We start from the raw sequence: 16,278 nt of genomic DNA, 5'->3' as shown, positions 1-16,278 counted from the left end.
GCCTGGCATGCTACAGTCCATGGGGTTGCAAAGAGTCAGACATGACTGAACAATTGAAAAACAACAACTAATAACATTGAAGTATTTCTACATATCTACATGTACATATTTACAGAATTTGAAAAGATTGTTTCCCTTCACTCTTTTAAAAAACTGTTTATAGCTTTATTGAGATACGGGCTTCCCTGGTGGCTCAGAGGTTAAAGCGTCTGCCTGCAATGCAGGTGTCCTGGGTTTGACCCCTTGGTCGGGAAGATCCCCTGGAGAAGGAAATGGCGACCCACTCCAGTATTCTTGCCTGGAGAATCCCATGGAGGGCGGAGCCTGGTAGGCCACAGTCCACCGGGTCACAAAGAATTGGACATGACTGAGCAACTTCACTTCACTTTATTGAGATATAATTCACCTATTTAAAGTTCATCCAATTCAAATGTTTTTACTATATTCACAGATATGTGCAAGTATCATTAGTCAATTTTAGAACATTTTCATTACCTCAAAAAGAAATCCAATGCCCTTTAGCTATGATTCTTCTATCCCCTGCTCCCCATTGCTCTCAGTCCAATGCAATGAATCTTTCTGTCCCTATGGATTTGTCTGTTCTAAAGATTACAAATGAATGGAATCATGTATGTGAGCTTCTGTGACTGACTTCTTTCACTGAGGACAATGTATCTGTATAGTAGCATGGATAGTATTTCATTTCATTTTGTTGCCAAATAATATTCCATTGTATTGTTGTTGTTCATACACTAAGTCATGTCTGATTCTTTGTGACCTCATGGACTGCAGCACACCAGGCTTCCCTGTCCTTCACCATATCCAAGAGTTTGCTCAAACTCATGTCCATTGAGTTGGTGATGCCATCCAACCATCATATTCTGTTACCCCCTTCTCCTCCTGCCTTCAATCTTTCCCAGCATCAGGGTCTTTTCTAATGAGTCAGCTCTTCGCATCAGGTGGCCATTATATTGGAGCTTCAGCTTCAGTATCAGTCCTTCCAATGAATATTCAGGGTTGATTTCCTTTAGGATTGACTGATTTGATCTGCTTGCTGTCCAAGGGACTCTCAAGTGTCTTCTCCAATACAACAATTCAAAAGCTCAATTCTTTGGTGCTCAGCCTTCTTTACAGTCCAATTCTCACATCCATACATGACTACTGGAAAAACCATAGCTTTGACTACATGGACATTTATTGGCAAAGTTATGTCTCTGATTTTTAATAGACTGTCTAGGTTGGTCATAACTTTCCTTCCAAGGAACAAGTGTCTTTTAACTTCATGGCTGCAGTCACAGTCTGCGGTGATTTTGGGGCCCAAGAAAATAAAGTCTGTCACTGTTTCCCCTTTTTCCCCATCTATTTGTTATGAAGTGATGGGACCAGATAACATGATCTTAGTTTTTTGAATGTTGAGTTTTAAGCCAACTTTTTCACTCTCTTCCTTCACCCTCATCAAGAGACTTTTAGATCCTCTTCACTTTCTGTCACTGGAGTGCATCTGCATATCTGAGGCTGGTATTTCTTCCAGCAATCTTGATTCCAGCTTGTAATTCATCCAACTCTGCATTTTCATGATGTACTCTGCATATCAGTTAAATAAGCAGGGTGACAATATACAGCTTTAACGTACTCCTTTTGCAATTTGGAACCAGTCTGTTGTTCCAGGTCCAGTTCTAACTGTTGCTTCTTGTTCTGCATACAGGTTTCTCAGGAGACAAGCAAGCTGGTCTGGTATTTCCATCTTTTGAAGAATTTTCCACAGTGTGTTGTGATCCACACAGTCAAAGGCTTTAGAATAGTCAATGCAGCAGAAGTAGATGTTTTTCTGGAATTCCTTTGCTTTTTCTATAATCCAACAGATGTTGGTAATTTGGTCTCTGGTTCCTCTACCTTTTCCAAATCCTGCTTGTACATCTGGAAGTTCTCAGTTCGTGTACTGTTGAATCCTCACTTGTACATTTTGAGCAGTATCTTGGTAGGCACGTGAAAAGAGGGCAATTGTCCAGTAGTCTGAACATTCTTTGGCATTGCCCTTCTTTGGGACTGAATGAAAACTGACCTTTTCCAGTTCTGTGGCCACTGCTGTGTTTTCAAAGTTTGCTGACATCTTGAGTGCACTTTAACTGCATTATCTTTTAGGATTTGAAATAGCTCAGCTGGAATTCCATCACCTCCACTAGCATTGTTCATAGTAATGCTTCCTAAGGCCCACTTGACTTCACACTCCAGGATGTCTGGCTATAGGTGAGTGACCACACCATCTCAGTTATCAGGGTCATTAAGACCTTTTTGCATATTTCTTCTGTATTTTTGCCATTTCTTCTTAATCTCTTCTGCTTCTGTTAGGTCCTTGCTGCTTCTGTCCTTTATTGTGCCCACCCTTGTATGAAATTTTCCCTTGGTATCTTCAACTCCATTGTACTGATATACCATATTTTGTTTCTCCAGTCATCTACTGATGCAAATTTGGGTAGTTCCCACCTTTTGCTTCTTACGAAGAGTGCTGCTATGATCATTTGTGCACAAGGTACACACCTAGAAATAGAATTATAGGGTCATATGCCAACTCCATGTTTAAGTTTTGAGACTGCCAAACTGTCTTCTATAGTGATTGCACCTTTTTACATCCTTCCTACCAACATATGAGACGTCTAATTTCTCTGTATCCCCAGTAATGCTTGTTATTTTGTGTAATTTTTTTTATTATAGCCATCCTAGTGGGATGTGAAGTGGTATCTCATTGTGGTTTTGCCCATCCCTATTACTCTCTCCAATACAAACTTCCTTCTTCAGTAAAGATGTAGAACATTGATTTCCTATTACTTTCTAGCATTGCTTGAAAAATACATCTGTGAAATGGTATGTGTACACTTCACAATACCACTTTAGATCCTACAGGTATCTTTTGAATATTATGGTTATCATTTTAGAAATGGTCACTCAAGTTTCTGGCAATTTCTCATAATTCCCTGTCCCACCTAGTTCCTGGACACCCTGCCCCCCAGTTTATGTAATAAGTACATAATAAGATAAATGCTGCAGCACAAACTCTTGTGATGGCCTGCATTTCATCTGTTACTTTACTGTGCTTTCCTAAATAATCAAAACCAATTTTTGCATGTGGTATTTTTTCCTGTAAAGGTGACAAATGTTGAGGATTTATGGACTGAATAAAAACAGGTGCATTTAAAAGGTGTAGGACTTTATACAGTCAAATGTGGGCAGATAGAATGCAATATGAGGAGGAAAGAGCACCATTCCAGAAGTGGAATCTTACTGAAAATCTTTTACCTTCCTTCCCCCAACTTAGGGTGGTAGCTTTCCCTTAGAAACAAAAGAAAATATGTTCCACTAAGTACCGAAACTGTGTTTATGCATTTGCAGCAATAAAACAAGGAGACAGGGTGGAGATGCCTTCTGCAGGTGCCACCAGGTTGAGAGGCATTTCCTGACAAAGGAGTAGTTACAGCTGGGACACCTGGGGTAAAGACATATGCAAATGAGTACTGGGAAAGTATTCCTGGGATTCACCTCCATTAAGTATTATACTTTGAGGCATCATTATAGGTTATGAAACTTAGTGTTCTAATCCTTATACTTATGAGAGACCAGTGAAAAGCAGTTCAAGAAACACTGCTGAGTTGAACAGATGAACAGGAGTGGTGGCTGGGGAAAGAAAAGGATATGATGGATCCAGGTTTTGGAAAGTTGAGGTCTTGTGAGCTGCTATACCAGTGGAGTGGGGGAAAATACCCTTTTCCCACTATATAGTTCAAGTAAGCACTAACTCTAATGTCGTAAATAAGTAGCTTCCTTGGATGTAGAAGGAGTCCCGTTAAAATGATTACAATTATAAGAAAGTTCTCTCTCTCTCTCTGTTTTTGTCATGGTCAAGCCATCTCTAATCAAAGAGTAGAAGACCACTGGATAAGGGTCAGTAGGATCAGACTTCACACAAACTTGGAATTTTACGACCAACATCATCAGCAAAGCGGTTCAGTACATCAGCAAAGCAGTTCAGTCCAGGTCTTCAGGAGCCTACTTCATCCACAAGGAATGTGGCTAATTGATACATGTATTCAAAGCTGCAGAGACGTAATGGGTGGTGCTTCCCAAGCTTCTTGCTTCAAAGCTGAAGAGACCCTAGGGTTTAGCTAGAACAGAAAACCTTCCTATGACACAGGTCTGTCAGGCGCTCGAAATCACTGCCAAGTTATTTCATTTCAATCACTGCTCCTTTGTTACTAAGTAAACAAGGAGGAAAGACTGTGTATATAAAGTGCCCACAATAAAGCGGTTTTTTAGGGAAAACGTACTAATATAGTACTTGTGTTTTCCCAATCCGCCCCACGCCGTCCAATTAACCAAGCCTCAGCCTGAGTTCTACCTCAGAGGATGCTGGAGCGCATGTTCCTTTTGGAAAGTGACGGTGGGAAGAAGGGTATCAAAGCTAATCTTTAACTGAGATTTTACTGTCTGAAAGACTCTTGTGCGCTTCTTAGCGGTAACTCATTTAATGGTCAAATAATCCTACGAGACGGGTCCAAATTTACCCCCATTTTACAGATGAAGAAATTGAGCTAGAGATGAATTACTTCCTTAAGGTCACACAGTCACTCAGAGACGGAGACCACCGCGAAAGAAGGCTTTCCGGAGAGGAGCACAACGGACGACACAGGAAGACGGAGGGAGAGGGGGAGAGGGAGGGGCGGGAGGGGGACACACAGGGGAGAGAGACCAGCAACGTCTTGCACTGATTGCTATGCATATTTTCATCACTTTAGCTGCCGGCGTCAGCACCAGGAACGGAAAAGACTCCTATCTCGGTAAGGTTCAGCCTCGATCACAAGAAAACCGTCGCAGAGGAGACGCGGGGATGCTCCCTTTCTCACCCGCAGGTTCCCCGGCGCCGCAGGGCCGCCTCCAGCGGCGAACTACAACCCCCACTATGCACCGCGCGGGGGCCAGGGGCCCATGCAGGGGCGCACGCGAGGGTGTTCCAAAGGCGCCTTGAGAAAAAGAAAAAAAAAAAAAAAAATCATACATCTTTCGTCGCTTTCCAGCCTTCACACTGCTCTCCCTCTCAGAGGGACGCAGGCGTCTTTTTTTATGAACAGGTAGTACGGAAAAGTATGTAAAGTCCCTTCTGTCTTCAGGCGTAGCAGAGGGCAGCTGCGACAACAGCGCCGGGGCGCGAGGTCCTCGGGCCAAGCGCCGGGCAGAGGCAGCGCAGGCGGGGCGGGGACGCGGCCGGAAGTGTGCGCGGGCGAAGAGGGAAGCCTGAGTGGTTGCTGGCGCGCGCTTCCGGCTAGTGCGTTGACGTCGGCCGGCTGTACAGGGCGCTGCTGAGGGCTCTTAGGCCGCCGCCGCGCGTTACCCTGCTCGCGCCGAGGCGCTTAGTCTCCTCTCTTCTCGCCGTAGGCCGTGACAACATGAGCAGCAAAGAAGGTGGCATCCTCAATAGCTTTGGGCGTGATTTATTTATTTAATCCAGCCTTTTGGTCGCATTTTCCACTTCCCACCCTTGAAAGATGCTTTCTCCCCTCGCAGACTCGGGGGGCGGCGGCCCTGGTGATTTCCCCGGCCACATTGGCCCTATTTACCTCTTTTCCTTAATCCTCGAGCCATTTTTATCTTAGTTCGGTAATTGCCCCATGTTGTTCCAGATCAAGGAACCCATTGTGGGAGGTTTGGATGAGCTTAACGTTTGGGAGGTGGTCGGGGAAGGTAGGGCTGCATTTCTGTTCGTTTGCTAGAAAGTCTCTGCGATGACGGCCCAGGGGAGGTCTGGTTTTAAGGAAGAAAGGGGTTTACCTCTATTATGTGTTGTTAAGTCCTGGCGATGGGAGAGCCCTGTCCAACCTTTTTTTCCTTCTCTATGTAAGGATCAGGAGGGTTCAGGAAAAGGAAGCATGACAATTTCCCACATAACCAGAGAAGAGAAGGGAAGGATGTTAATTCATCTTCACCTGTGATGTTGGCCTTCAAATGTAAGTTCTCTGTCATGTAAACTGGTGAAGGGAAGAGAACTAAAGAGGTTGTAAAAAGGATCACTTAGCTATGTTATGCTTCAGTCTCTTGAGACTTTTCCTGGAGGTTTTGCAGTGGTGCTCGGTCTGCTATGAAAATTGAGATTACGGAAATCTTGACTTTTTTTTTCCCTTTTAAGTTTCACAGGTAAACATTAATTAACATCAGACATGCCACATGACTGAAAATTACTGTTCGCCTGATACACAAGCATACATGTCAGCAGTATATATACGGATATTTGGTTACTTAATTTTTAACGTGTATTGGTTTTGTTTTCTCCACTAAGCTTTTGGAGACTTTTTGTTTTTTAAAGATTTTTTTGATGTGGAACATTTTTAAAGTTTTTATTGGATTTGTTATAATAACTACTTCTATTTTATGTTTTGATTTTTTGGCCATGAGGCATGTGGGATTCCTGACCAGGCATCAACCTCACACCCTCTTCATTGGGTGACCCTCTTCATTGGGTGAAGTCTCAACCACTGAACCAGGAGGGAAATGCTGTATTTTTGTTTTCACTATACCTCTTTGCAGACAGTGGGCACTCAACTGCATGTAAATTATATGTGTGTATATTTATTCCCAGATTCTCTTTTCTCAGTATATTAACTTGGGAAAAGTGTTCCTCATTGCAAAACAAAATATAAAACAAAATTCATGTAACTCTTGTCTTCTGTCCAGCATGCTATTTTTTTTGGACACACTGTGGCAGGCAAGATCTTAGTTCCCCTATCTGGGATTGAATCCATGCTCCTTTGCAGTAAAATCGCAGAGAGCTAACCACTGGACCAGCAGAGAATTCCCCCAGCATCCTTTTCTTTATAGTTTCTGTAGTTCAGGAATCCAAGGGAGGCTGAGTTAGCTGTTGGTTCAGATAACTTGGAGTCATCTGAAGACTTGAATTGAGTTGAAGGATCCACAACTATCAGTCACTTAGGTCTTCTGCTAGCAGTCAGCTCTGTGTTCCTCCATGTGGACCCCTTCATGGTACTACCTGAGTGTCCTTGTGTTACAGCATTTGGCTTCCTCAGACAGAGGAAGGGAGGAGAAGACCACAGTTCTCTTATATTCTAATCTTGGGTATCATACATGTCACTTTTGCCATAGCTTATTAGTTTGAAATGAACTAAAACTCAGCCTCATGTTTGAGAGAAAGGGAATTAGGTGCCACTTTTTGAAAGGAGGAGTATTAAGTAAATTGTGGACATATTTGAAGATTGTCACAGCACGTAACAGTGATCTTCAGTGGTGTAAGACACCTACTTGTGATTGAGGAAAGAGCGTATTGATAGAGCTATATACGCAGTGGAGAAACTACGCTGGGTCAGGTGTTCCCGGTCGTTATGGGCTCACACACTCCATTGCTTGTTTCCAAGCATATTTTGCTGTCTTTTGTTTCTGCCTGCCTTTGTCTTCATAGTTCTTTAGGCTTGGAATAGCTTCTACCTTGGTGCCCCCATTGCCCAGCTGATGCACTGTAGTTTTTTTTAAGACCCATTCCAAGTAGCTTCTTCCTACTTCTCTGATTTTTTTCTGATTTTCCTCCCAAGCAAATTTGGTGACAGACATTGCATTCATTGAACATCCACCCATTTAGTCAAGACGTATTTATTGAACATCTGTGTTCTAGCAAGGTCTTCCCCAGGTAGTGCTAGTGGTAAAAAATCTGCCAGCCTATGCAGGAGATGCAAGAGACATAGGTTTGATCCCTGGGTCGGGAAGAGTCTCTGGAGTAGGAAATGCAACCCTCTCAGGAGTTCTTTCCTGTAAAATCCCATGGACAGAAGATCCTGTGGGGCTGCAGTCCATGGGGTCTCAAAGAGTCAGGACTGAGTGACTGAACATTACTAATACTGTGTTTTAGCATCTGTTGATAGTGAAAAGGAAAAACATAATTCCTGCTTTACTGAACCTTTTCTGTGTATTTATTATAGCATGATCACATTCAATTCTTTGTTTCCATCTCTGTCTCATACTGGACTGAGCTTGAGGATAGAAACTGCCTTATTTAACTTTTTATTCATAGTATCTAATTCACAGTGGTCATTAATATAGTCAAAATGTGAATGTATTTGATTGTCTTCAAATATTAGGCAAAATGCTAGCCTAATTATTATCTCAGTAATAAAAGATGGGATGTATTTAGGCCTTTATCAGCTGCTAATTTGGTTAATAGTTTATTCAAGTTCTGAATAAACTTTTGTATTCCCGTTCAAAGCATGTCTGTGGAGTGCCAGGCAACTTGTTAGTTCTTTGGAATGATAATTTTTCTAAAATAAAGTGGTTATTAAGTAAGTGCTTTATGGGTATTTCAACAGCTAGGGCTTGAGAATTCAGAAAGTTGATGTTATTAAGGTTTATAAGCATAATTTGAAAATCCTGGTTTATTTTTTCTGGATATTTATATTGTACATGGTAAGGTAATTAAAAACAACTTTACATAATTTAGTGAAGTAGTTGAAAGTAGTTTTTGTAAGTAGTTATATGTGATACTTTTGTGATAACAATCTCTTTATTAGAACAGATAATTTGTTACAATATATACATCTCATTATGAGGCTCTGAGTGGTAAAATCCAGTTAAGGCATACCTGTATTTAAAGAAAGAATATCTTGGTTAGCAGCAGAGTTTTTGTTTTCCAGGTACTTTTAAAAGTAAATAAGTTGATTTCTCCTATATGCTGACAGTATTGTTTCATTATACTTTCAAATGAACAAGCATGCTTATGGTCATAATAATGTGTTTTTAGCATTTCAACAGGAACTTGATGCAAGACATGACAAATATGAGAGACTTGTCAAACTTAGTCGAGATATAACTGTTGAAAGCAAAAGGACGATTTTTCTCCTCCATAGAATTACAAGGTAAGTAAATATCTTTAAATTTGTTACAGTTGGATACAGGCTGATATGTATTTTGTATTTATCAGTAAGTCAGTGGACAGTAACTAGCTGACTTTTTGAACACCAGGATCAAGAGGATGTTAGTAGCAGGTAGATTTTAAGAATAAACATTTTTTAAAAAATAGGAAATTTTTCTTATTTTCAGGGTAGCTAAGGATTTGTGTCTTGTTAAGATCATTCACAGAGATAAACTATTGTTTGTGAACATATTTAAACTTTAATGGTTTATTAGAGCCTGTTAATATTAAAGCTTTTCTTGGATATGTGCAAAAATGTTAATATTAGGTAAACATTGCATTCTGCTTATCTTCCCATTCATTTTTCAGTTCATTGGACATTGGGCTTTCTGCTTCACTGAATTGAAATTGCCTTTATTCACTCATATTGATAAATCTAGTATATACTCTTCTACTGTTTTCTTATTTTTCTTATTTACATTTTTGCAGCATGTGATAGTGTTGACTGTTGGATTCTTTGGGGTTTAATTCTTCCACCTTCAGCTCTGTGACATTCTTAATCTATGATTTGACTGTTTTTCTAGGTGAAAGTACTAGTAGCTCAGTCATGTTTGGCTCCTGTGACCCCATGGACTGTAACCCACCAGGCTCCCCAGGCAAGAATACTGGAGTGGGTTGCCATGTCCTCTTTCTGGGGATCTTCCCGATTCAGGGATTGAACCCCGGTCTCCTGCATTGCAGGCAGATTCTTTACTGTCTAAGCCACCAGGGAAGCTTAATTCTTTGCAAGTTCCCCCACCTTCAGCTCTGTGACATTCTTTCTGTAAGACTTTACTGTTTTTCTAGGGAGTTCTGTATATTTGATAGATTTCTTTGTTGCAAATAAAAGAAGCAAACTTAAACTAGCCTAGATTAAGAGGAGGGAAGTGGAATATTTTATGAATGCAGCTCGGTATCTCCAGTTTCTCATCTTTGTTTCGTATTTCATTTGACTAGCTTTCTTTGCTTTTCTGTTCTTCATTGAGGTAGAAATCATCCACCCTGTAGCTCACAAAGAGAGATTCTTGTTACATTGCCAATTCCAAATGTCTCCAGAAGGCTAGCGAGGGTTGGCTCCCCACTGTGTGTCTGACAAAGTATTTAAGCAAGTCCAAGTGTAATTTATGAGCTTTTTATTATTAAAGTAGTATTGAAGTATTCTATTCACGTACAACTTTTAAGGTAACTCTGAAATACTTTAATTTTCATTCCATTAAGTGGAAACAAATTTGCCATATGTAGATTAGTGGAATGTGACACTATTAACCTTTTCTTCTTTATACTTGATTCTAAAATTAGTTTTTTGCTTGTTTTTTGAGCCAGTTTTCAGGTAGCTTATACACACTTGAGCTTGTATTATGAAAAAAAGCAACACTGATCTGGTGAATTATGAACACTTTTTTCAATAGAAATTTCAGTTCTAAAACAATTGTCAACGCATATATATGGAATTTAGAAAGATGGTAACGATAACCCTATATGCAAAACAGAAAAAGAGACACAGATGTACAGAACAGACTTTTAGACTCTATGGGAGAAGGCGAGGGTGGGATGTTGCGAGAGAACAGCATCGAAACATGTATATTATCAAGGGTGAAACAGATCACCAGCCCAGGTTGGATGCATGAGACAAGTGCTCGGGGCTGGTGCACTGGGAAGACCCAGAGGGATCGGTTGAAGAGGGAGGTGGGAGGGGGGATTGGGATAGGGAATATATGTAAATCCATGGCTGATTCATGTCAATGTATGGCAAAAAACACTACAATATTGTAAAGTAATTAGCCTCCAACTGATAAAAATAAATGAAAAAAAAAAATAAAGTAAAACAATTGTCAGTATTCAGCAGTTTAAAGAAATAGTAGAACTATAACAGGAGAATTTCATATTTTGGAGAAAACCATGTTGTGTAACGTCATCTTGTGGTTGTCTACCAAAAAATAATTAATATTCATTATAATAAACTTAGAAAATAATAATCTTTAGAAATAATAAAATGACAGAGAAGTTAAGGTACTGAGTGAAAGAACTCAGTGAATGAAATAAACTGACATTTTATGAAAATGAAACAGAATGAAATAAACAACCATTATCAGTAAGCAGATTTCATATATTTTTTATCCTAATTGTTTCCATATTGTTTATAACATTTTTTGATTAGTAAACTAGTAGTAAACTTTAGAAAAATTATAAACTAGAGGAAGTAAAACCCTACATGAAGGAAATCAGAGTACATAAAGATAACTACTCTTAGTGAGCACTTTTCATATTTTAACTATGCTTTCATTTTCTTTAATAGATAAAGGTTAAACTAAATAGATAAAGGTAGGTATCTCTTTACCAGTGAGCTTTGGTAGTTTGATCTTTCAAGGAATTTTTCTGTTTTGTTTCATAATGTTCTTTTATTTCTGTAGAACCTGTTGTAATATTCTCTCTCTCATTCCTGAAGTTGGTAATTTGTATCCTCTCTTTTTCCTGATCTGTCTGGCTAGAGGTTTATCAATTTTATTGATCTTAAAGGGCTACTGTTGATTTCATTGATATTCTGTATGGTTTTCTGACATATTGATTTCTGCTATTTCCTTCTTTCTGCTTACTTTGGATGCATTTGTTCCTTTTCTGAAGAATTTCTTAAGGTGGAAGCTGGGATCAAAGAAGAAACAGATCATTTCTTCTTTTCTAATACAGTGCTATCCCTTTCCCTTTTACATCTCTAAGTACACTTTAGCCACATTCCACAAATTTTGATACATTGTTTTTCATTTCAGTTCAAAATACTTTCTAATTTTCATTTTCATCTTTGATTTCATCTTGGGTTGTTTAGATGTTATTTTGTTTCCAAATACTTGGGAATTTTCCAAGCATGTTTTTTATTTTTTGAATTCTTTTAAATTTACTGAAGCTTGGTTTTGACCTAGAATATGGTCTCTCTGGACCTTGTACACTTGAAAAGTATATGTATTCTGCTGCCATTGGGGGTAGTGTCCTATCGTGTCAGCTGAGTCAAGTTGGTTGATGATATTGTTCAATCATCTATGTCATTTCTTATTTTTATTAACATATACTTGTTCCATCAATTACTGAGAGATGTTGAAATCTCTTGACTATAATTGGGAATTTGTCTATTTCTTTTTGCAGTTCTATCAGTTTTTGCTTGATGTATTTAAGTTCTTTCATTTGATGTATTAACATTTAGGATTGTTCTGTTCACTTGATGAATTGACCCATTATTATTATTGATTGTATCCCTGGAAATATTCTTTGTTTTGAAATCTGCTTTGTTATTATGTTAATAAATATGCTTATTTTCTTTTGATTAGTGTTAACAGGGTATATCTTTATTTATCCTTTTATTTTAAATCTATTTATGTCTGGACTTCCCTGGTGACGTAGACAGTAAAGAATCTGCCTGCAGTGCTGGAGACTGGATTCATTCCCAAGGTCAGGAAGATCCCTTGGAGAAGGGAATGGCTACCCACTCCAGTATTCTTGCCTGGAGAATTCCATGGACAGAAGAGCCTTGTGGTTACAGTCCATGGGGTCACAGAGTTAGGCATGACTGAGTGGCTAACACTTTAACACCGTATATATTTTAAAAGGCTTTCTTGTCTTTCTTGCTTTTTAATCCATTTATAAATTTTATCTAATCTCTGCCTTTCACAGAGGTATTTAGACCATTTACATTTAATGTGATTATTGATATGGTTGGAGTTCAATCTGTGATCCATTTTCCTTTTTTTTTTTGCCTTATTTTGGATTGAGTATTTTTTATAATTCCATTTTTTATCTTATTTGTTGATTTATTAACTGTACTTGTTTTTTGTTTTTGTAGTGGTTGTTTTATGGTTTGTAATATATGACTTGTCACAGCCTGCTGTCCTTACTTTGTACAATACCATGTTAACTGAAACGTGTGCATTTCAGAATCATGTCTTTCCTTTGCATGGTTCTGTGGTAATAGTTACTTTGTAAATTGAGGTCACAGTGTTGATATGCACAGATATCAGTTAACATGATACTGTGCAGAGTAAGGACAGCTTGCATATCACTTTGCCTATAATATATGAACCCTATAATTCTATTCTTTCTTTTCCATTTCACTTTTACAAGCTTGGCCTTTGTACTACTTCTGAAATACATGCTACTTCTATCTTATTTATAGCCCCTATGGGTGTATACTCAGTCATGTCTGACTCTTTGTGGCCCCATGGACTGTAGCCCTCCAGACTCCTCTATGCATGGAATTTTCCAGGCAAGAATACTGGAGCGGGTTGCCATTTCCCACTCAAGGGGATTTTCCCAACCCAGGGATGGAACCTGCACTCCTGCATTGGCAGGCAGATTCATACTACAGTGCTACCTGCTTTAGCCCATAATCCCCATAATATACCAGAAGTGGTAAGTATATGGAAAAAGATAACTTTAAATAGAAAACTGTATTGTTTAAGTAAAAATAGTAATTATTTTGGGGATTATTGTTTTTACTTAAAAATTTAAAAATAATATTGTTTAAATAAAAGTAATACTCCCCATAATACATTATTATTTTTAAACAGTATGATTTTATAAATTGAAAAGTTACATTTTTCCATATATTTACCATTTCTGGTGTCCCTTATTCCTTTATTCATAGAACCATGTCTTCATCTGGCATCATTTTTCTTTTGCCTAAAGAACTTCCTTTAATACATTTTGTACTGTCAGTGTGCCAGGGATAAATCAACTATTTCTGGTCTTGTATGGGCCATTGAGATTATTTTGTGTGTTCACTTAGAGTGGGCCTTTTTCAGCCTCACAAGTTCACACTAATCAAAATACAAGTGAAGACATGAGTAGTCCCCTTCTGTAGATCTCTGAAACTCCCTGCATGTAGTTTTCTCCTTTGTTTTTTTGCCTTGCAAGTTTTCGCCATCTTGACCACTGTGAACGCCCATCTTCCCCGCCTCTACTGCGGGAGACTCCCAGGTCCACCTAAGTTTCTCATGCCTGCACTGTCCCTTGGAAACTCCGCAGGCAGTCAGATAGGACCGTCATAGGGCACATGTCCTTTTTTTCACTTATCTCATGCTGTCCTGTGCTGCCCGTTTCACAGTGTCTGAAAACCTTTTTATTTATCTGTTGTTTATGTGTTTCTCTTCAGTTGTTTACAGTGGGGTGACAAAGCCATGTTATTCCATCTGATGGAAAGTAGACCTCTCTAGATGTCTTGTTGAGGATAACTGCTTTCCAGTGTTGGTTAGTTTGTGCTGTGCGAGAGCGTGAGTCAGCTGTCGGTTCACATGTGTCCCCTCTGGAGCCTCACCCCCACCCAGCCCACCACACCTGTCTGGTCATCACGGAGCACGAGCTGAGCTCCGGTGCTGCGCAGCAGCTTGCCGTTAGCTATCTCTCACACACGGAAGGAAATCAGTCCTGAGTGTTCACTGGGAGGACCGATGCTGAAGCTCCGATACTTTGGCCACTTAATGCCAAGAACTGACTCATGAGAAGAGACCCTGATGCTGGGAATGATTGAAGGCAGGAGGAGAATGGGACGACAGGGGATAAGATGGTTAGCATCACCAGCTCAATGGGCATGAGTTTCAGCAAGCTCTGGGAGTTGGTGATGGACAGGAAAGCCTGGCATGCTGTATTCTGTGTGGGCCCAAAGAGTTGGACATGACTGAGCAACTGAACTGAACTGAGTGTATATATGCTAATGCTACTCTCTCAATTTGTCCCACCCTCTCCTTCCCCTGCAGTGTCCACAGTCTGCTCTCTGCATTTCTGTTCCTGCCCCTCAGGTTCATCAGTACAACTTTTCTAAACTCCATATATATGCATTAATGTACAATATTTATTTTTCTCTTTCTAAGTTACTTCACTTTGTGTGACAGACTCTAGGTCCATCCACATCACTGTAAACAACCTAATTTCATTCCTTCTTATGGCTAAGTAATATTCCATTGTAAATATGTACCACAGCTTCTTTATCCATTCATCCAGATGCCATGTTTTTATGAACATAATTTCTCTTGCAGCTATGGTTATGTTATAAATACAGCTTCTTATACTTCTTTACACTGAATATTATGTTAAAGCATTTTCCATGTTTTTCACCTATTTTTAATAAATTATAGTTGTACTTTTGAGTTAGAAGTTTCAAGATACATAGCATATTTATTTAGCTGTACATTAGTTGGTATTTTATTTCAGTTTTTCACTATCAAAACATCTGGCTGATATTTTAAAAGTTCCCAATGTCTTGATTGTAGTGCACCTGATATGGAAGAAATATTGACTGAATCAGAAGTTAAATTGGATGGTGTCAGACAAAAGATTTTGCAGGTAGCCCAAGAGCTCTCAGTAGAAGACATGCATCAATTCCACAGAGCCATTACTACAGGTGAGTCTAGGTTTACTTTAGTGGTAATGTTTAAAAGACAATAGTATGTTAAATGACTTATGTGTGCATTGCATGAATTATAATGAACAGTAAATATTATTGGCTTTAAAAATTGGGACTTCTGAGTAGTAATATAAAGATAATTTTAAAATGCTTACTTGGCTTTATTTTCCTGTGTAGTGATAGTCATTGATAGATTTTGATAAAATAATTGAGGAGACACCCTTAATAGAGAAACTTTATTCTTGAGTAAGTGGAGTATATTCAGACAGGGTGTATCTCATTTCCCACCATGAGTATATTTCACTTGTGGCTCTAAGTTTCAGTCATTGTAGGTTCATAAAAAGAGGATGTATCACCTATCCAGATGGACCAAAACATCTCATAGTGCGACTCCATACTGGGAATTCTAGAATAATACTGGGTTTTATATATTCATTTAAAAAGTTTCATGGAATATTGGATCTTGGTGATTATCACCATTTATAAATCAGTTGCACAAACCTTTAAAGTACTTGATCTGATCCTCTTCATCCTTTTCTTGTTGTGAGTTCACTAATAGGAGAGAGAAATGTATAACTCAGGCATCCCCTAAAATTTGCAGAAAGACAAAGTTTCATTCATATTTATAGAAGTAAATGGAAGTTTCTATCAAAGAGCTGATTCCACTGAGCTGAGGTCAGTTCAGTAGTAAGAAATGAATTCATTTGGTATCTGTTTAATATATGTTCAGTTTTAGTCTCAATATTTATCATTTCAGGACTTGTTTTTCAGAAATGTCAACCTGTGGTTGTTGAACTGTCTTATTATTAGTAAGAGAAAGTGCCTGCATACATCAGTTAAAGTTGAAGTTACGTTATTATAAGCTAAAGTGATATGAAGAGTCATTATGGTGTCTTCTAAAAGGAGATACATTTCCTTCCTCATAGTTATTATTTACTATCAGGGATTTATTTGATTT

The 16,278-nt window shown here is 38.9% G+C and overlaps 1 protein-coding gene across 3 annotated transcripts in view; it reads left to right on the top strand.

Moving 5' to 3' along the window:
- Positions 1 to 4,750: 4,750 nt before the first annotated feature.
- The window catches only part of TSNAX (translin associated factor X), a 34,978-nt gene continuing 23,450 nt past the window's right edge, over positions 4,751 to 16,278 (top strand). The window contains exons 1-4 of one of the 3 annotated variants that reach the window (XM_020907017.2): positions 4,751 to 4,829; positions 5,889 to 5,993; positions 8,786 to 8,900; positions 15,187 to 15,317. In XM_020907017.2, coding sequence (XP_020762676.1) covers positions 4,766 to 4,829; positions 5,889 to 5,993; positions 8,786 to 8,900; positions 15,187 to 15,317 — 415 coding nt within the window. In that variant the 5' untranslated portion in view covers positions 4,751 to 4,765. Of the gene's footprint in view, positions 4,830 to 5,299; positions 5,452 to 5,519; positions 5,575 to 5,888; positions 5,994 to 8,785; positions 8,901 to 15,186; positions 15,318 to 16,278 lie in introns of those variants that run through there. The other 2 variants (XM_020907019.2, XM_020907018.2) reach the window with 2 other exon arrangements.

The sequence above is a fragment of the Odocoileus virginianus genome, chromosome 7, assembly GCF_023699985.2.
Source record: "Odocoileus virginianus isolate 20LAN1187 ecotype Illinois chromosome 7, Ovbor_1.2, whole genome shotgun sequence".
Taxonomy (NCBI): Eukaryota; Metazoa; Chordata; class Mammalia; order Artiodactyla; family Cervidae; genus Odocoileus; species Odocoileus virginianus.
The sequence above is the reverse complement of the archived record's forward strand: the minus strand, read 5'-3'. Positions and strand labels throughout refer to the sequence as shown.